Source organism: Hemitrygon akajei, chromosome 11 (genome assembly GCF_048418815.1).
Source record: "Hemitrygon akajei chromosome 11, sHemAka1.3, whole genome shotgun sequence".
Lineage (NCBI taxonomy): Eukaryota > Metazoa > Chordata > Chondrichthyes > Myliobatiformes > Dasyatidae > Hemitrygon > Hemitrygon akajei.
In genome coordinates this window covers 72,560,634-72,582,444 of record NC_133134.1, presented here as the reverse complement: position 1 = coordinate 72,582,444, position 21,811 = coordinate 72,560,634, and the positions used below count along the sequence as shown (strand labels likewise).

General features: G+C 41.6%; 1 protein-coding gene across 3 annotated transcripts in view; it reads right to left on the bottom strand.

The window, feature by feature from the left end:
* The window catches only part of cgnb (cingulin b), a 153,642-nt gene that overhangs the window by 46,927 nt on the left and 84,904 nt on the right, over window positions 1-21,811 (bottom strand). For all 3 annotated transcript variants that reach the window (XM_073061089.1, XM_073061091.1, XM_073061090.1), the window contains exons 7-14: window positions 20,872-21,010; window positions 16,416-16,628; window positions 9,336-9,484; window positions 8,453-8,591; window positions 7,931-8,143; window positions 5,005-5,211; window positions 2,153-2,257; window positions 83-235 (exon numbers count right to left, since the gene is read on the bottom strand). In XM_073061089.1, the coding sequence (XP_072917190.1) occupies window positions 83-235; window positions 2,153-2,257; window positions 5,005-5,211; window positions 7,931-8,143; window positions 8,453-8,591; window positions 9,336-9,484; window positions 16,416-16,628; window positions 20,872-21,010 (1,318 nt within the window). The remainder of the gene's footprint in view (window positions 1-82; window positions 236-2,152; window positions 2,258-5,004; window positions 5,212-7,930; window positions 8,144-8,452; window positions 8,592-9,335; window positions 9,485-16,415; window positions 16,629-20,871; window positions 21,011-21,811) is intronic.

Below are 21,811 nucleotides of genomic sequence, written 5' to 3'. Positions count from 1 at the left end.
GTGGGATTAATGCAAGTGTTTGAGCAGAGGACAAAGCAAAACTGCCCTTTTGAAGAATTTTTTCCCCTTCTCTTCTTTGTACCTCTTTTTGGAGCTTTTCAACCATTTTTTCCTGAAGCCTCTTCTGTTCTTCCAGTTCACTCTTCGCTTTCTTGAGCTGGTCCTTCTGCCTCAACTCATCTTGGAAACGCTCTTTCAACTCTTCGTAGTCTTGGGTCACTCTGCTCAGGTTCCGCTGTTTATTGCGAAGGAAGGGAAAAGAAAATGAAAAAAAGTAGCAGGACACTTCTCATGCTAACAGAGCAAGCTCAGCAATGAATACTTGAATGTACAAAATCCAGTGAATAGAATATTCCAGCTGCAACCGAACCTTTCAGACACACGTATTTGAAATCATGGTCTGGAAAAGAAAGGAATCCATTAGACCGTAGGACAAAGGAGCAGAATTCAGCCAAATTTCTTTAACCACCTGAGGAAGTAAAGACATTGGTGAGCTTTCTTGGCTGAAGCATCTACATAGTTGTACCTCCACAGGTAATTGGCTCTAGGAACTTGAAGCTCTCAACCTCAGCACCACTGAGATAGACAGGAATATGTGTGCTGCCCCCATTCCTGAAGTTAATGACCAGCTCTTTTGGTTTAGACCAAAAAACATAGGAGCAGAATTAGGCTATTTGGCCCATTGAGTCTGCTCCTCCATTCCTTCATGGCTGATTTATTATCCCTCTCAACACCATTCTGCTGCCTTCTCCCCATCCTTTGACACCCTGACTAATCAAGAACCCATCAACCTCAGCTTTAAATATACTCAATGGCTTGGCATCCACAGCCATCTGTGACAGCGACTTTCACAGATTCACCACCCTCTGGCTAAAGAAATTCCTTCTCATCTCTGTTCCAAAGGGATGTCCTTCTATTCTGAGGCTGTGTCCTCTGGTCCTACCTCTCCCTCTACTGGAAACAGCCACTCCACATCCACTACCAAATGCATTGCTGCCGGATACCTGGGATGGTGCAGCAGCTTCAGCAGCGCATCTGTCAGTGTTGACTTTTTGCAGTGCAACAGAAGTGGTGCCTGAGGAGCAAACACGAGGAAATCTGCAGATGCTGGAAATTCAAGCAACACACACAAAATGCTGGTGGTACACAGCAGGCCAGGCAGCATCTATAAGGAGAAGCACTGCCGACGTTTCGGGCCGAAACCCTTCATCAGGACTCTGAGGACATGGTTTATGAGACTCACCATATCTCATCTACAATTAATTGATGAGAAAGTAATTCTGAGATTAATTTAAGGTTCTCTGCTGTGAAGGATATGCTAAATGTTAACTAGTTATCTTCAATGCATGGAGGCACAACTGTTAGTGCAACGCTTTACAGCACCAGCTGTGAGATCAGGATCAATTCCCAGTGTTATTTATAAGGAGTTGTTCATTCTCCCTGTGACCGTGTAGGCTTCCTCCCACATTCCAATGATGTATGGTTTAGGGTTAATGAGTTGTGGGCATGCTATGTTGGCGCTGGAAGCGTAATGGCACTTGCAGGCTGCCCAGCACAATCCTTGCTAATTTGATATGATGCAAATGACACATTACACTGCATGTTCGATGTACATGTGATAAAGAAAGCCAATCTCTTTATATTTTTTAAACGCAAGTTAAAATATTCCAATAAATGTTTTGCATTCAGAAAAAAGCATTTACAACAATTCTTTCTATGTTTCAATCTGGATGCTGAAATGTGCTTTCCAGCCAAGTATAATGATATGTAGTCATCAGAAAACAACTGTCTACACAAGCTAACAGTAACGTCGTGATGACCACATCAGCTTTTATAATCTCAGTTGAGGGATAAACCTCGGGCCCAGGAAATTCAGGAACTCTCCCCTGGCTCTCCTTCAGAACAGTGTTGTGGGTTATTTTACAACCACTTGAGAGAGACAAGGACATTGGATGAATGCCTCACCTGAGCAGTACCTCTGACAGTGCAGTGCTCCCCCAGTACTGTAGTGCCAGTTGTTTTGTTTGGAATTTTAGGAAAATAGACCAGCAATGTGACATGAAGCCAGCTCCAAGTTGAACGTGGGTCTCAACAAGCGCAGTTAACCAAGCTTTAGAGTATGTCATGGATTCAGAGACAGACAATGCTATACCTGTGTTTCTTCCAGACGGTTTTCCAACACTCTCTTTGCCACAGCTGCTTCCTGTTCCTGGTCAGTGACTTCGCCCAGAGACTCTTCCATCTGCTTTCGCTCCACCTAAAACAGGCAGGATACTAACTTATTTGGATACTTATCAGTGACAGCCATTCAAAACCTCTGAAGTTATCTGGTTATTCAAATAGACAATAGCTGAACTAAGTCATTTAAGTCATTTGCCCACCTTAGAACATAGAACACTAAAGTACAGTACATTTCCTTTAGCCCACGTGCCAACCTTTTGATTTACTTTAAGATTTATCTCACACTTCCTCCTATGAAGTCCTCCATTTTTCTATCAGTCATCTGAGTCATTTAAATGCCCCCAATATATCTGCCTCTACCACAATGTTCTATGCACTTGCCAAACTCTGTAAAGAACTTACCTCTGACATCCCCTCTCTGTTTTCCTTCAAACACTTTAAAATTATGCCCCCCACGTATTAGTCATATGTAACCTTGTTTCTGGATCTCTTTGCATCTGTACCCAATAAAAGTCAATCAACCTCCAGTTTAAAATCTCCATCCAAATCACAGCCATAAAAACTTCATCTAGGGCCAAGCCCTTCAAGGACGACACCAACAACATTTATAGAAATGATGTGATTTCACTGGAGAGGTTGCAGAGAAGATTTACAACAACATTGCCAAGAATGGAAAATTTTAGCCAACAGTTAACCATATAACCGTATAACAATTACAGAACAGAAATTGTGGCTAGTTTTGTCTGCACAGAGGGAGACAAAAGAGACTCAACAAGGTTAATGGAGAACTTATTGAATTTTCAAAATTCTTTTGGGAAAAAAAATCTACCGATCAAATCCCAGTATCCTACCTCACCTATCACCTCCCTGCTCACCTCCCCCACCTTAGTTTGGCTTCTTTCCCCTACTTTCCCAGCCTTGATAAAGAGTCTCAGCGCAAAGCATCAGCTGATGAGAGATGACATGATAGGGGTGTACAAGATGAAAAGAGGCATAGATTGAGTGCACAGCCAGAGACTTTTTCCAAGGGGTGGAAATGGTTAATGATGGGGTTTAATTTTAAAGTGATTGTATAGGGGGAATTTTTTGTAAAAAATAAGTTTGTTAAAAGAAAAGCTAAAAAAAATACACGGAACACACTGCCAGGGGTGATGGTAGAGGCAGATACATTAGGGACATTTAAGGAACTCTTGATAGATACATAGGTAATAGAAAGATGGAGGGCTACATAGGAGGAAAGGGTTAGATTGATCTTGGAGTGGATTAAAAGCTCAGCATAGCATTGTGGGCTGAAGTGCTGTGCTGTGCTGTGATGTTCTATGTTCTCTGGGAGGGTGATCTACAAGGTTATGATTAATATTATTGGTTCAGATGGTTCATATTTTTTCTCTGTTATGCTTTTCTGTTCTCTGTGTAAGCTGCTTGTTTGGATTACCGTTGAAGATAAGAGATCAGAGAAATGTGTGCCATCCAATGGGGATGAATGGAGTCAGGGGGTGGGGGTGTTTCTCTGGTGAGGGTCACTAAGGTTGGGCTTGGGGGTTTTCAGAAAGGAGAAGAGAGAGACGCCAGAGAGAAGAGGTCAGAGGAGTGGGGCCAGGATTCGATGAGGAGGAGGAGGAGGAGGATCGGCGAAGGGGAAACCGTGAGCTCCAACTTGTGCACATTAGACTGTTTCATTAAAATGGGCCCTTTTCTTTTTTGCTTTTCCTTTACTAACCCTTCAGTCAAATTAAGAATTATAAAGCTAAATATTTTGTGGTGTACTGTCTGTTATTTCATGGTACTGATTTGTAACAAGTAAAAAAAAAAAATCACACAGCATACACACAAACAGGGGGATTTGGGGGGCCTGTATTCCAATCTCCCAGGTTTGGTGGGGCTGGAGGGTGTACAGCCGATGGAACCAGAGGGTTACACTGGTGAATTGGTGAAGCAAGTAGCACGAAGAATAGGGGAAAGCCTCACTGGTGAATACAGTATTTGACAGGACAGACATACGGGAAAAGTAATTTTTTCATCTAGAGGTAAGCCAGTCAACATTCCCATTCTCTAAAGCTTCTCCACAGCTGTAAGGTACAGTCAGTAACATCTTGGAAAAATTACTTCTGCCTCTGTGCAACTCCAAAATATTGAGAATGTCAACATTCAACGTGAAATCAGATCGCTTGACTGGTGAATAATCCACTACCCAAGATATTTACCACCTCTGTACTGGCCCTCCATAGCAATAGCATAACATCTACTGAATGCAGTGAGGCAATTTGCCAAAGTCAATGTCTCTCAGTCCTACTAATTCCACCATTTGGGGGACAAGTGCAGTAGGGCGTGGAAACACACCACTTGCAGGTTCTCTTTCAAATCACACACTACCAGACATGAAACATGTTATCATTGTTAAAATCCAACTACTCCTCACCCAATAGCACAACATCCCCACCACAAGCACTGCAGCAGTTAAAGATGGTAAGAACTAACCACATCTTCTGAGGGGTCAATAAAGGACAGAAAATAAGTCCCACGTTTACTACTGGTGTCAACATCATACAACGATCAAGATCTCTTCAGGGTCTTTTGCTTTAGCTTGCATGGTGGTGGGGGAGTGCAGGGGTGTCAGTGCTTCTGCAAGTGAGAGAGGGTCAATGTTTCTGCTGCTTCTTGTTGATGGGGGTAGGGTAGGTTTCAGGGTTCTGATGTTTCTATCATTCATTCTGTGGGGTTTCTTGTTTTGTGGATGTCTGAATATATACTGTATACATACTCGGATATTAAATTGAACTATTTGAATGTATTAAATTAGAAAAGCTTTTGCTGTTTAATTACCTCAAGCCTGGCTATTTTGTCTTTCAACCTTGATTCAGAGCTTCGAAATTCTTCAAGCATGTCCTTGCATTCTCCCATTTGGAAGTCCATCTGAGAAATCCTCCTCTTCAGGTCCTCATTATCCTGCCTCAGTTGTTTCAGAGTAGAATCGGCTGCTTTCTTCGCCTGTTCTGTAACTCCCTTTTCATTTACTAGGTTTATTTTCTCCTGCAAGATCAAAAGAAAACAAAACACTTTCAAACATGGAAGTTTTGACTGTGAACAGCTGTTTTAGTGACTGGTTGGAATTGGATTGAAATTTATTGAATCCTACATTTTATGTAGAGATAACAGGTCCTTCCAACACATTGATACGTGCACGCCAGCAACCCGCCAATTTAACCCTAGCCTAATCACAGGACAATTTACAAAACCAATTAACCTACTAACCGAAATGCCTTTGGATTGTGGGAGGAAACTGGAGCATGCGGAAAAAACCCTCTCATTCAAGGTGAGGATGTACATACACCTTATAGACAGCATCAAAATTGAACTCCAACACCCCGAACTGTAATAACATCGTGCTAAATGCTATGCTACCATGTTGCCACCTACTGCGGATCTTCAACACCACTAGGCTCTGCCACAGTTCAGGATAACAGTGAAACTATTAGCTTTGATTTCTGATCTATTGAAAGGCAACAAGCAGGCAAAATTGGAGAGATCATCTCTCTTAATTAAAAGTGACTTTTTACAACTTTTTGTCAAAAATTGTAAAATGTAAAACTCAAGTTCAAGTTTATTGTCATCCAACTGCACATCATACAAAACAACGTTCTCACAATACCTTCATCACACACAGCACATAAAATGAAATATTATCACAAATAAGTTAGCAAAATATAATTCAAAATGCTTGTGAAGTGCACAGAACAGGTAAACAGTAAAGAGTTCAGTAACAATAAACAGCTCACTATCCTAGTGATGACACCTCTGTGGTGGCAGCTGAGCTCTACTTATACCATTTTCCCTACCCCAATGAAGGGGTATATTGAATATTTTATACTTATTTAGAGAAATAGCATAGAATAGACCTTTCCAGCCCTCTGAGCAGCACCATCCAGCAACTCCCAACAACGATGATTTAACCCTAACCTAATTACAGGACAATTTACAATGACCAATTAACCTACCTGGTATGTTTTTAGACTGTGGGAAGAGGAAACCGGAGCACCCGGAGAAAACTCAGCATTCTAACGGAAGAGCGTACAGAGACCGCTTACAGAGGATGCTGGGATTGAACTCCAAACTTTAGATACACTGAGCTGTAACGGCATTTCGCTAACTACTATGCACTTAATTTAATGCTCCGCACTTACAGCTAATGCCAGAAGTTCAAATCTCACTACTAAGATTCTACAATGCAGGTGGAGATACTTTATCTCACCCCTCTGCATTCTGCCGCTTTCCCTTGCCACCCCTCCTCCCCTGCCCCACACACACACACTAACAAAGTGACTTGCCTGTGAAGCTACAGGACAGTCTAACACAGGATTGAATATTTAGCCCATCATCCCAATCCCTGCTCTTTGAACTCATTAGTTCTACTCGCATATTTTATACTTCAATACAGTTTTCACAGCAACCCCATTTTCCCACTCCTCTGCTGTTCCTCTGCAGCCCTTATAATTTTGGTTTGACAAATATTTGTGATATATACATTTTGTTTTAAGTTATTTTGCTCTGGGACCACTTATGACTGTGTAGCTATGCACAGCTCCAATGCCATATTTAATTTTGCTGATGACACCTCTGCCAGGGGCTGAATCAAAGGTGGTGACAAATCAGCATATAGGAAGGAGATTTAAAAACCTGGCTGAGTGGTGCCACAACAACAATCACTCACTCAATGTCAGCTAGGATCGCAGATCAGCTTAGATCCTGACTTCAGGAAGCTGGAATTTCACTTTCCTGCTCACCTAAAGCTCCTACTACTTCTTACAAATTTAAATGTACTTTGATATCTGTTCTGATACCCCTATCTGATTCCTCTCCAAGGAAAGTTAGGAAACCCCTAGGAACCACCTTATGTACAGATCCTCTTGCACCTGGCATTTCTTTATGTACAATCAGTCTATGAACATTAGCTAATCTTATGTACCGTATATACAGCCACACTCAACGTGTATTTTACAGCATTGTTTTTACATTTATTGTGTTTCTTCTATGCTGCATCAGATCTGGAGTAACAATCACTTTGTTTTCCTTTATACTCGCGTACTGAAGAATGACAACAAAAAATTTTGAATCTTGAAGCATCCTTAGGTGTGTTGGTTGTTAATGCAAATGATACATTTCATTGCTTGTTTCCATGTACATGTAATAAATAAATATGAATTGAAAAGAGATGTTTCACAACCTTAAATAAAGTACCATGAAAATTTAAGACGCACATACTGCATGCAGCAAGTGCTTTCACATGACTCAAGTCATGTTCACAATAAAACTGATGGCAAACATGGGATCTTTAACACACACCAGGGCTAGTAGACAAAACTTTCCCAGTAAAGATGTGCATTCTGAGAAAAGCTGGTCTGAGAAGCTCATCTGCTAGACCACCTTCACAAAATCTGCTGAATGAGCAGTGTTTGACCGGTTGTGATTTTCTTTACTTGTGACTATTTTTTATTTGGAGATACTGCACAGTAACAGGCCTTTCAGCTCAATGACACCCGTGTGACCAATTAACCTACGAACTGTAGGTCTTTGGAATGTGGGAGGAAACTGGAGCACCTGCAGGAAAGCCACACAGTCACAGGGAGAACATATAAACTCCTTACAGACAGCAGCAGGAATTGAACCCAGGTTACTGGCACTGTAATAATGTTATAATAACTGTTATGCTCCATTGGAGAATTTAAACATATTGGTTGCAAGTGAAGCTCACCTCTGCCATGAGGTTGCAGTTCTTCCTAAGCATCTCCACTTCCTTGCGATGGTTTTGTTTTAACTCTTCCAGCACTTTGCTATGATTCGCTGCCTTTTCGTTATGTGCCTCCTTCAGTAAACTTAATTCCTTCTCTTTTTGTTGAATTAATGCCTCGTGGTACTCAATGGAAGCAGTCTTCTCCTTTAGTTCCTTCTTTGCTTTATCCAGTTCCTAATGCAGAAGAGATATGATCATGTATTACATCAGGCCACTGAAAAACTTGCAGTTATGGGGTATCTGCAGTAGTGACAATCTGAAAGCAATACTTTTATTTTTAAGTAACACACAAATGAGCTGGAGGAATCATGTGAGGCCAGCAGGATTTATGAAAGGAAACAGTTGGCATTTTGGGAAGAGTCCAGAGAGGAGTCTTGACCCAAAACAGACTGTCCATTTTCCAAAGATGCTGAAAAGATTCCACCAGCTCCTTTGCACATTGCTCCAGATTTACAGTAGCAGCAGTATCTTGCGTCTTCATACTTTAAATGCCTCCATCCCAGCAATGTCTACTGAGGTCTTTTTCACATGGTCCACCTCGCCTTGCAGTGTAGAGTAACGATCTCTCAAATCTCGAAGTTCTTCGTCATATTCTTCCTTCTCCATCTTCATCTGCATCAGTCTGGGATTTGGAAATAGCAATAAACGATAAAGATTAGTTTTGTCACACATGCATCAAAACATAATGAAATGTGTCATTTTGCATCAATGACCAACAGCCTGAGGATTGTGCCGAGCAGCCCATAAGTGACGCCATGCTTCTGGCACTACAACTCACTAACCCTAACCTATGTCTTTGGAATGTGGGAGGAAACCTACGCATTCGAGGGGAGAATATACAAAGACCTTACAGGTAGCGGTGGGAATAGAATCTCAATCGATGATTGCTGGTGCTGTAAAACAACTGTGCTAACCTCTATGCTTAATCAAAAGATTTCATTCTACCCATATACAGAGCTTGCACCTCAGCATCCACCTGTTCAATCCCAGGCACCCTTGGGATTGAACACGTGATCTGAAGCGTGATATGTTTGACAGTAGACTCTCAGCATTTTACTGGAGGAGTGGAAACGTTGGAATGTGCACCACAAATTCTTAAGTGGCACTGGATTTAATATATTCTCATTCAAGAGGAGAGGCGCTGCACGTGTCAGTTCTCTCTTTGTAGACTGTAGCCCTGCAGGCAGCAGTACTGCAAATGTAGTCAGGTACTTAAAACTGCAGTAAAGTCTACCATCACTGCCCTTTCTGACAGCAAGTTCATCTGGATGCAAAGGCAAAACCAGCTCAATTTTCATTTAAAGTTAATTTTAAACCCATGATTTGGACCAAATCAAACATGAAACCTTCCCAATGCTAAACCTACTCTTGCTTGCTGCTGCGCAACTCCTCCCGGTTTTTCTGGAACATCTCTTTCCAATGGCTACTCTCTTCCGTGCTTTCCTGGAGCTGCATTTGCAGGTTCCTCATTGTTGAGTTGATCTTCTGCCTCTCCGATTCCACACTCTGTTGATTCTTGTTTTTCGGAAGGGTGGGGGGGGGGGGGGGGGGGAAGGAAGAGAAAAAATATTTAATCATTTCCCTAGTTATACCTATTTATTACATTCTTCAGTGTATTATTTATTTGAGTGTCACCTACCTGGCTGCATCATTGTGCGGTATGGAAGCTGCAAGGCATTGGATTGTAAGATCCTATAGAAGGTAGTAAAAACTGCCAAGAGGATCAGAGTCTCCCATCCCATTTATGACATTTACCGGGAGTGTTGTACATGAAAAGTCTGAAGCACAACACCTGTCCCACAATCTCTACGACCCACTATCATCAGAAAAAAGGTACAGGAGCATCAGGACTAGGACTGCCAGACTGGCTAACTGCTTCTTCCCCCAGACTGTGAGACTAATGAATACCTTGCCACTGTCGTCACTAGGACAGCAAGCTACTTACTGTTTACCTGCGCAGCACATTTCACATGCATTTTGAATTATATTTTAGTAACTAATTGGTGGTAATACTTCCTTTTACGTGCTGTGAGATAAATGATTTGTGGATGCACTGTGGCCCAAAGGAACGTTGTTTCATTTGGCTGTATATACAGTATGTACAGGTTGAGCTTTCACTAGAACTATTGAGTTCTGATGCAATCCTTAATCTCCAACACATATAAATTAATGCAAAGACCTGATAGCCAATGCCTTTTATGTCAGTCTCTAATGTTGTGCCCATTTTCCATAAAGACATTTCCAGTTGGGTGCCAGCCTGTGTATCATAGAACCATAGAACATTACAGCACAGAAACAGGCCTTTTGGCCCTTCAAGACGTACAAAAAAGCTGGATGAACTCAGCAGGTCGGGCAGCATCCATTGAAAGAAGCAGTCAACGTTTCGGGTCGAGACCCTTCGTCAGGACTAAAGAAGGAGGGGGCAGGGGCCCTAGAAAGAAGGTGGGGGGAGGGTGGAAAACCAATCAAAGGGAAGATCAAGGGGTGGGGGAGGGGAAGCAGGGAGGGGATAGGCAGGAGAGGTGAAGAAGGAATCTAAGGGGAAAGCACTATGGGTAGTAGAAGAGGGCAGAGTCATGAGAGGTGATAGGCAGCTAGAAGAGGAGACAGAGTGAAGGTGGGATGGGGGAAGGGAGAGGGAGGGAATTACCGGAAATTCCACCTTCACTCTGTCTCCTCTTCTAGCTACCTATCCCCTCCCTGCTTCCCCTCCCCCACCCCTTGATCTTTCCTTTGATTGGTTTTCCACCCTCCCCCCCCACCTTCTTTATAGGGCCCCTGCCCCCTCCTTCTTTAGTCCTGATGAAGGGTCTTGACCCGAAACGTTGACTGCTTCTTTCAACGGATGCTGCCCGACCTGCTGAGTTCATCCAGCTTGTTTGTACGTCTTTGATTTGACCACAGCATCTGCAGTGTACTTTGTGCTTCCTTTTGGCCCTTCTTGGTTCTGCCGAACCATTTTTCTGCCTAGTCCCACTGACCTACACCTGGGCCATATCCCTCCACACCTCTCATCCATGTACCTGTCCAAGTTTTTCTTAAATGTTAAAAGTGAGCCCGCATTTACCACTTCATCTGGCAGCTCATTCCACACTCCCACCACTCTGTGTGTGAAGGAGCCCCCCTCTAATGTTCCCTTTAAACTTTTCCCCCTTCAACCTTAACCCATGTCCTCTGGTTCTTTTTTCTCCCCTAGCCTCAGTGGAAAAAGCCTGCTTGCATTCACTCTATCTATACCCATCATAATTTTATACACCTCTATCAAATCTCCCCTCATTCTTCTACGCTCCAGGGAATAAAGTCCTCACCTATTCAACCTTTTTCTGTAACTCAGTTTGTCAAGTCCTGGCAACATCCTTTTAAACGTTCTCTGCACTCTTTCAACCTTATTAATATCCTTCCTGTAATTCGGTGACCAAAACTGCACACAATCCCAACTTCCAAATGAGTGTACACCACATCACCAAAGGATTTAAGATTTACATAGATTTACATTGTCCATTTTGCCCTTAGCCATGGCATCACATCTCACCACTATATCATTCAAATCCATTATCATATTCATCTATTTCTTCTGCCGTCACATACTTATATAGCTTTCCATCAAGGGTTTTCACATTGACTACCATCTCTGCGAGCAAAGTACATATTCCCTATCACTCGGCAGAAGGAAGTTTCCCTTGAACTCCATGTGATTAAGAGTGACTTTCTTACATTAATGATATTTTTGCACTGTACTTTAGAACATGAGACCGTAACAAACCAGTTTACCAATTTCACCTACTTGAAACAAGACTTTGCCCAGTATTCAAATCCCAAAATAACACTCCAGCAAAGTTTAGAGTGTGTGTAGTGCTGACCAAAACATGCGCTTGGAAGTGGAGGTTAAATTAAGGAGCATACCTACTTGTTTTAATGGATTTTTAGGATATCACATCACTGCTCAAGTACAAAAACCTCCCCAAAGCCTTGGTTAACTCGGAGCTTAAATTACTCATGCACATCTCTGCAGCTGTTGAGAATCAACAGAAAATACCAAAAAATACCAACACTTACATCATAATAATGCAGAGTTGAATACTCAATTTTCCAATTTTTCCAATCCACATGCTGTATTTCTCTCCCACACACAGTCACCCTCCACCCCTTCCCAGCCCTGTTACCCAATCTGGATCTATTTGCGCAGCATTCTCTTTCCCATCAACCAACTTTTGTGAACTCATCTCCCCATCTGGTTTCACCCATCACCTAACTATCCTCTACCCTCCACCACCCGCCCCCCCAAAGCCCTCTGTTGGTTAGGGTTCACCATGGATGTTGCGTCACAGCTTTCTACGTGATACGCAAGCCACGGCAGTACAAAATGGAGAGCAAGCCAATACCCATGCAGCAGGCTCCCACTCCACGCAGCTGATGATTCCAAAGGAACAGCAGAGACGAACGATTGATACAGTTTGGCACCAGCAGTATCGCAGGAGTTCCCAGGCAGCATTGAACCCCAGCTCCGGAGTTTTCCTCTGGGTTTACTTGCGAATGCTACCTCATGAACATAGCCCCAAGGCAACAGAGGTCGAGCATCAGTTTTCCTTCTCCTAAATGAGCTGCCAACCACTGCTGACAAGCCTCATTTGCCCAAAGCAATTGGTTTTAAGATGCCAGTAACCTGCTTTTGCCCCTTCTACTATCAGAAGAGACTGTTCGGCTGAGCTTAGTAGCTAAGCTACACGTGAAGGCCAGTAGGTGGACTTGGTTGTCAAAGGCTATTGGAGACGCACGCCATTGAGAGCACTTAATAGATAGTTGGAGCGTATTCCTGCTCGCTCTGCCGGCTATAACAACCTAAAGGACACCTCCACCCCCAGGAAATATTGGTATTTCCTGGAAATCCATCCTCCTCCCTCTTATCCTGATGCAGGATCTCAACTGAAGCATCAACTTGCACCTTTTGCCTCCACAGACGCTGCTTGACTTACTGAGTTCTTTCAGTGTTCTGTTTTTTGTTCCAGCTTCTAGCATCTGCAGTCTCTTGTGCCATCAGCCAGGGTGGAGTAATTAATTGAAAAAAAAAAGACTTAATGCTGGAAGCATAACATAAAAACAGAAAATGCTGGAAGCACTCAGCAGGCTAGACAGCATCTGCAGAAAGAGCAACAGAGTCAAAGTTTAAGGTTAATGCTGCTTGACCACTGTAATTGCCTGAGTCACTTCACAGGAGCTGGGGGGTGGATTTCAAGGACAGTCAGAATGCAAACAATTATGTATATTGCAAGGAAAACAACAGTGCACAAGGATCTTACAATTTTAGGTTGAATGCCTTTTCGGTGAATTGGTACCCAATTCTCTAGAAGCCACTGCATGTCAGCAGGGAACAGATTGAATGAAGTCATCCACAGCACTGAACTCTCAAGAACTGGAGTGCTCAATAGACCAATAAGACAGCTTTTCATTCTTTTCCCTCGCTGCAATCTGAGCGAATTAGGAGCCAGACGTTGGCACTGTTAGTCAGTACTTTGTTTTTTCTATGCAACCTGTGTGGTCCCCGTCTATCTACTCTACTTTCCAGACAGTATTCACGTAACACAATCAAAGCACTGTTTGCCCATGAAGACAACTCCATTCATTAACAAATAAACTTCAGTCTGTGCTAAACTGTTCTGTTGGAAGACTCTCTTATTAACAAATAGGAGGCATTTGACCACGAACACAGCACTGCTCACCCAAATCCATCTGTCTGCAATGCCTGAGTAGGATTTTATTCCCTGGAGTGTAGGTGCATGAGGGAAGATTTGACAGAAGCATCGAATATTATGAAGGGTATAGATAGGGGACAGAAATGGAAAAAAGCTGCAGAAAGTTGCAACCAGCTCCATCATGGGCACCGGCTTCCCGAGCATAGAGGACATCTTCAAAACTCGATGCCTCAAAGGCGGCATCCATCATGAAGGACCCCATCACTCATTACCATCATCCATGAGGAAAGACACACGTTTCAGGAACAGCTTCTTTCCCTCTGCCATCAGATTTCTGAATGGACAATGAACACATGCACACCACCTCACTATTTTTTTCATAATTGCTCACCTTTTTGCACTATTTAATCTTTATGTACATATTTTCTACTGTAATTTGTGTTGTCTTAAATTTATTGCACTGTACTGATGTCACAAAACAACAATTTTCACAACATACTGTATGTTTGTCAGTGATATTAAACCTGCTTCTAATTCTGATTTAGGGTAAATGAAAGCCGGCTTTTTCCACTGAGGCTTGGTAAGACTAGAACTAGAGGTCATGGGTTAAGGGTGAAAGGTGAAAGATTTAAGGGGAACCTCTTCACTCTGAGGGTGGTGAGAGTGTGGAATGAGCTGCCAGCAGGTTTGACTACAACATTTAAGAAGTTTGGATAAGTAAATAGATGGAAGGGATATGGAGGGCTATGGTCCAGGTGCGGGGACAATAGACAATAGGTGCAGAAGTAGGCCATTCGGCCCTTCGAGCCTGCACCACCATTTTGAGATCATGGCTGATCAATTACTATCAATACCCGATTCCTGCCTTGTCCCCATATCCCTTGATTCCCCTATCCATAAGATACCTATCTAGCTCCTTCTTGAAAGTATCCAGAGAATTGGCCTCCACTGCCTTCCGAGGCAGTGCATTCCAGACCCCCACAACTCTCTGGGAGAAGAAGTTTTTCCTTAACTCTGTCCTAAATGACCTACCCCTTATTCTCAAACCATGCCCTCTGGTACAGGACTCTCCCAGCATCTGGAACATATTTCCTGCCTCTATCTTGTCCAATCCCTTAATAATCTTATATGTTGCAATCAGATCCCCTCTCAATCTCCTTAATTCCAGCGTGTACAAGCCCAGTCTCTCTAACCTCTCTGCGTAAGACAGTCCTGACATCCCAGGAATTAACCTTGTGAATCTATGCTGCACTTCCTCTACAGCCAGGATGTCCGTCCTTAACCCTGGAGACCAAAATTGTACACAATACTCCAGGTGTGGTCTCACCAGGGCCCTGTACAAATGCAAGAGGATTTCCTTGCTCTTGTACTCAATTCCCTTTGTAATAAAGGCCAACATTCCATTAGCCTTCTTCACTGCCTGCTGCACTTGCTCATTCACCTTCAGTGACTGATGAACATGGACTCCTAGATCTCTTTGTATTTCTCCCTTACCTAACTTTACACCGTTCAGATAATAATCTGCCTTCCTGTTCTTACTCCCAAAGTGGATAACCTCACACTTATTCACATTAAACGTCATCTGCCAAGTATCTGCCCACTCACTCAGCCTATCCAAGTCACCCTGAATTCTCCTAACATCTTTATCACATGTCACACTGCCACCCAGCTTAGTATCATCAGCAAACTTGCTGAAGTTATTCTCAATGCCTTCATCTAAATCGTTGACGTAAATCGTAAATAGCTGTGGTCCCAATACCGAGCCCTGTGGCACCCCACTAGTCACCACCTGCCATTCCGAGAAACACCCATTCACCGCTACCCTTTGCTTTCTATCTGCCAACCAGTTTTCTATCCATGTCAATGTCTTCCCTCCAATGCCATGAACTTTAATTTTACCCACCAATCTCCTATGTGGGACCTTATCAAATGCCTTCTGAAAATGCCGTCTGGACTAGGCAGTACAGACAGTTAGGACAAAGGGTCTGTATATGTGCTGTACTGCTCTATGACTAAGTGGTGTTACTAGCATGGTGTTGAATTAATGAGGTCTGTTCTAAATTAATTGCAGAAAGATGGTCCCATGGTTCCACTTGGTCTGAGAGGCCAATAATTTTATAAATTTCAGCACTGTTGCAAAAACCAATGAAATGGGACCACATGAATTATGCTTCAAACGTTTCACTGCATAAAAAGCCTCTATTATCAAAGATTCCCACCACCCAGGCTGTGCAATCTTCTCGAAACTACCATAGGGCAGGAGACACAGAAACAGGAAGTCCCACACCACTAGGTTCAACAGCTACTTTCCTTCAACCAGTCAGTTCATGAAATTACCTGCATAACCCAATCGCTACAATTTAGCAACACGATGGACACTGACTACTTTGCACTAAAACAGACTGTTTTTATTTTGTATTAATTGCTTTCTTGAAAAAAAGTATAATTTTATGTTTAATTTAGTTTTTTCTTATGAATTCTGTTTATATGATGCTGTGTGCCTGTGATACTGTTGTTGCAAGCTTTTCATTGCACTAGTGCATATGACAAACTTGATTTAACTTTAGCAAAGTTTTCAACAATATATAAGCTGCATAGTACCCCCCATAATCTTCATGAGAGAGGAAGGAGACTGAGTGGTTGTACACAACAAATAAAGCAAAACAAGATCTAATTATAGTCGAACTTCATAAAATCAGGATACAAATTCTTTAGGGAAAGGGAAAGCAGTTTAAAAGGAAATAATTCCCACTCACCTGAGACACCTCATCAATGTTTTTCCTCAACTGTTCCATATCCTTCTGATACTGGGCTGTAAGCTCTTCCATTGCTTTATCATGACTGCTCACCTCCTCCTTCAGAACCCCCTTCAGGGCAGTCAACTCCCTTTCTTTCTGCCTTAAGATGTCTTCCACTGTCTGTTTTGCAGTAGCAACCATATCCAGCTCCTCTTTCGTTCTCGCCAACTCCTGTCAGAAGAAAATTATACAGAGAGGTCATCCTTGTGCCTGTGCTTATGTCTTTATGAAAGAAGTATGAATTAGCCCCACCATCTTCTGATTTAACAACAGGAAGGGTCATCCTTTCAAGATACAAGATACACAAGCAAGTACTTGCAAGTTATGACATAATCTGCTTCAGATATTATTTAAGACAGTGCATTCCATACCATGCTTGATGAGCTAAAACATTATGAACTTCACCCATGTCTTTGTCAATTATCTTAAATACAAGTGCCTTGGTTACTGACCCTCCTGGTTCTCTCCATCTGCTCTATTTCCTCAGTAACTCTCTCACTCACTCTCATAGTAAATTTACATATTTATATATTTCACAGACAGCCAGAGACTTTTTCTCAGCGTGGAAATCGCTAATTCAATAGCGTAATTTTTAAGGAGATTAGAGGAAAGTATAGGGAGGATTTTAGGAGGTAGGATTTCTGAGTCAGTGGTCGGTGCATGGAATGCTCTGCCAGGGGTGGCAAAGGCAGAAATATTAGGGGCATTTAAGAAATTCTTAAGATTGGCACATGGATGAACGAAAGCTGGAGGGCTACGTGGGGATGGGGGAGGAAGGATTAGATTGATATTCAGAGCAAGTTAAAAGACCGGAACAACATCATGGGCTGAAGAACCTGTACTGATCTATGTTCTATGTTTTATACTATTTTGTAACTCATGGTAACTTCTGTGTATTGCACTGTACTGTATCCATGAAACAACAAATTTCATGACATATGTGAATGATAATAAACCTGATTCTGATTAAATAGCTTGGGGTGGTTGCAACTCAGAAATAACATGGAGAGCTGTACAAGGAAGAAAATAGAGGGCTCTGAAACTTTGAAGACATAGAGAAAGGAAAGGTGAAGACAAGAAGAAATTTCAACACAGAACAGTAAAAAGTGGGAGAACTAACAGTTAGATGGATTCATATGAGAATGCAATCTTGGAAGCAAAGCTGTATAAGACTGCCAAGGATATGGAGGCTTTGTCTTTTGAGGAAGCCCTGACTGAACTTTGGAAGCCTATTAAAAGTTCAAGGTCTAAAGTAAATTTATTATCAAAGTACATCTATGTCATCTTATGCTACCCTGAGATTCATTTTCTTGCGAGTAATCATGGTAAATATAAAGAAACACAACGGGATTAACAAAAAAAAACACTACACACAAGGCGGACAGCCAATGTGCAAAAGACAACAAACTACAAATACAAGGAGGGAAAAAAAAACAATAGTAATAAATAAAGCAATAATAAGCAATAAAGGGAAGAACGTGATATGAAAAGTACATAAGTTGTGTAAACAGTTCATTATGACTAAATGCTGATAACTGGTAATTAGTTTGTTATTGTCACACTGGCACAGATTTTCACACATCAACACATTGAGATAGTATAGAGGGAAGAGCATGAATATAGAATATGGAATATAGTGTTACAGTTAGAGAAAGTGTAGTGCAGGCATCCAATAAGATGCAGAAGGTAGCACTCTTAACAATATTTTCCAATACTTTACTGTTGACAGAGGGGAAACACATCAGGTGGAAATTAATACAATTTTCCATCACATGATCAGATTGATGCCAGATGTGTAATAAGATGCAAAGGACTATTGCCAGAATGCTCAGTCCCTTAACTTTTCATGTATCAAGTGCATACAGCCATTTCTTGATATCACAGCTCTGTGACAGTAGTGATCTTAGAAAAAACTTGACGTGGAGCATCCACTCTGTACCTCGGCTAAACATGATTATTGGAGTCTGCTGCTAATCCTTCACACTTCACAATCTCCAGGACCAACTACCTCTGCAAATTTGGAAACTATGACGTGTGCCCAATTATAGTTTGTGTGTCTGTCAAACCATAAATGATAGTCTCGGTGAACGTACAAGAACAAGAAAATATGAGTAAATGCAAGCCACCTGATCCCCAAGGCCTGCTCTGTCAATCCTGATCTGCCCTAGGGCTCAACTCTTCTTACCTATCCATTTTGAAATACAGCATGGAGTAGGCTCTTCCAGCCACACTACCTTAGCAATCCCTAACAAACACTGATTAGATCCTAAACTAATCACAGGACAATTCATAATGACCTGGTACAACTTTGGACTGCAAGAACAAACTGGCACGCCTATTCCATGGGGAGGGTATACAAAGACAGTGCCAGAATTAAACTCCAAAATCCAAGACCTTAAGCTGTAACAGTATTGCGCTAACTGCTACGCTACCGTGGCGCCCAGCTTGTATGCAAGTTTCCCAAATCTTTCAAAAAATTCTGTCTAAAGTACTACAACTCTCCTGAACTAAGTTTTCCAGAGATTCTTCACCCTATCCTTTTGATACAAATCCTTCCGCTCAAAATTTCAAAAGCAGTAATAAAAATGACAACCATGGGTCCTAGTAATGGAAGCACAGACAGCTCCGTCCTTACAGCCGTTTGAGTTATGCATCCTTCACAAATCTATTTTTATACAGACAAAATAAAATTCACTCCTATAAGAAATAAAATGAAATGTGAAAGAAAAATTGAATTCTGCTGTCTTTTTAAAATTTCTAGTCACTCAAAAAAGTGGACCAATAAGATTTGGAAATTACATCACATCGATTTGATTGGCACCACAACCCAGACCTTTCTTTGTCATGGCAACTCCATCTTAGAGTGCAATGCTACCATACTCTTCATCTGTGAGGTATTTTCTCAGATGATGTAGTGTGAGAAAGCCTGTTCCTTGTAGTAATCCCTCAGTATTCACTCCACTTCCACTAATTTACTGGACCTTAACCCGTTACCCTCTTTGTCACCATCATCCTTTCATCAAACCTGACCCTCAAATTCCATCTCTTTCCCTGATTATCTCCACTTCCTAAAGCCTTTCTTACTCCACGTCTTGCTCATTAGTGAAAATGCCTTTCAGATAAGACTACAGCAGCACTGTACACTTAAGATGTCGATTCTTGCGACATTAGGAACAGATTCTTCCCCTCTGCCACCAGAGGTCTGAATGCTATGAACACTGCCTCACTATTTGTCATACCTACAATATATTGCTACCACAAAGAAACAAATTACAGGGCACACGTCAGACTGATTCTGATTCAGACTGGAGAGGGAGCGGCAAAGGAGGCATTCATCGGCGAAGGTCAACCCAATTGACATGATGTCATATCAAAATGTTATTGCCTCACAGTAGTGAGTTATTAAAAATAAAACTTGACAAAATGTATTGTTTCTTTTCCACAAGCATCGTCCATTCCCATCCTTACCTTAATATCTAATGTTGGCCTTAGGTGGGTCAATTTGTCTTGACCAATGAAATGGCTCAACACCACAGGAATACATCCTGTAGGGGGAATGAATCACCATTTATAACATGGGATTCAATGGGAAAAAGGGGTTCCTGTTACAGAAAAAACCCACAATACAGATGGCTTTATAGGATCGCAATCCTTTGCATTGCTAGAAATCGCTTAACATCTCTGCATTAATGCCATCTACAGATACAACAATTCCTTTCAATTAGAGTTAGCTTTAGTCTGATTGAATAAGAATACATTAATGGGCTTCCCACAACCTAACCAAAAACCACAACTTAAAGCCCAGAGTTAAACTATAAAAACACCAGTAATGAGAATGGCAATAAAAAGTTATTAACTCTCTTTCCCAGGAGGCAACAGTTGAATAATCAGATACTAAATCTGGTCTTATTCTCATTGCTACCATCTAGCAGGAGGCATAGAAGCCTGTATACACACACTCAATGTTTCAGGATTCTGAATGGACAATGAACCCATGTACACTACCTCACTATTTTAAGGTCCAGTATACTTATTATAATTTATTCTTTTTATAAAGCATTACAATGTACTGCTGCTGCAAAACAAATTTTATGACATATGAAGACCTATCCTTATTCTAGTCTATATTGTAGAAAAGGCTTTTTATATTTCCTACTTTTCTTATGTTATTTCACTTGTTTTACCCACCCCCACTCTATTTCCTTAATAGGGCCCTCAAAGGCAATTAGTTAATAGCACATTCTGATACTGTTGATCAAGTTGATCCAACTACATGATAAAGGATCCTTATCTGACTAAATAAAGTGGGATAAGAGAGGGAAAAACATTCTGGTTCATTCATTTCAGGAGGGGAAATGCAAAGATGAAATTTGTGTGATTTTTGAATGAGTATTCAAAATGAAAAGTCACATACCTGTAAAGTTTCTTGGTCACCACCATTTCCTGCAGATTTCCTTACTGTCCTCAGTTCTTTCTGCAACAGTGACATTTCTTCCTGCAAATCTTTCATTTCAGCTTCCAACGTATCCTTCTCCATCTTCACCTTCTTCAAACTAAGGAGAGAGTGAAGAAATAAATTACAAGGCGAAGCACCCATGTCCAGTCTTGGGCTTAAAAATCTTGAAAGGTGCTGAATGTTTGATTAGGGGGAACAATGGCTATATTATCTCAAAAGGAAGTGTAGATTAAAGATTTGTCACATGTACATCAAAACATACAGTGAAATATGTCAGTTTGTGTCAAATAAAGTCACGAGGATTGTGCTGGGGGCAGCCTGCAAACATCACCACGTTGGTGTCTGCGACCAACATATCATATCTGCAGCTTACTAAACCTAACCTTTACATCCATGGAACGTGGGAGGAAAGCAGAGCACCCAAAGGAATCAAACCCCTTTCTTACAACTGGTGCTGTAAAGTGTTGTGATAACTGCTATGCTACCATGCTACCCACCTTAATAAGATATTAGAAGACATCATCAGAAAAACAACAAATCACCATAACCTGTGGCAGTCAGAAAAGGAGAACTATACCCATACTTAGGATAAAGGTTTAATAATGGTGAAAACAGTGATAAGATTTAAGTTGCAAACCCAGGGAAAATTTTAACTTCTGAACCATTTAATAATGGGATGTGAATCTAGATCTGGTAACAGAAGGAGGGATCAGAATTCTAAAACCTTAGTTCAGGCTTGAAGAAGAATAATTGAACAGCTGATCTCAGACAAGCCAGAGCTAATGAAAACAATTCAAGACCAATTATTGTCACTTTTTCTGCTATTGAAGTTCTGAGAAAGGGGTTTAATCAAAAGGACATGTTCTTGTAGACTATTTTGTTTACAAGAATGCAAGGA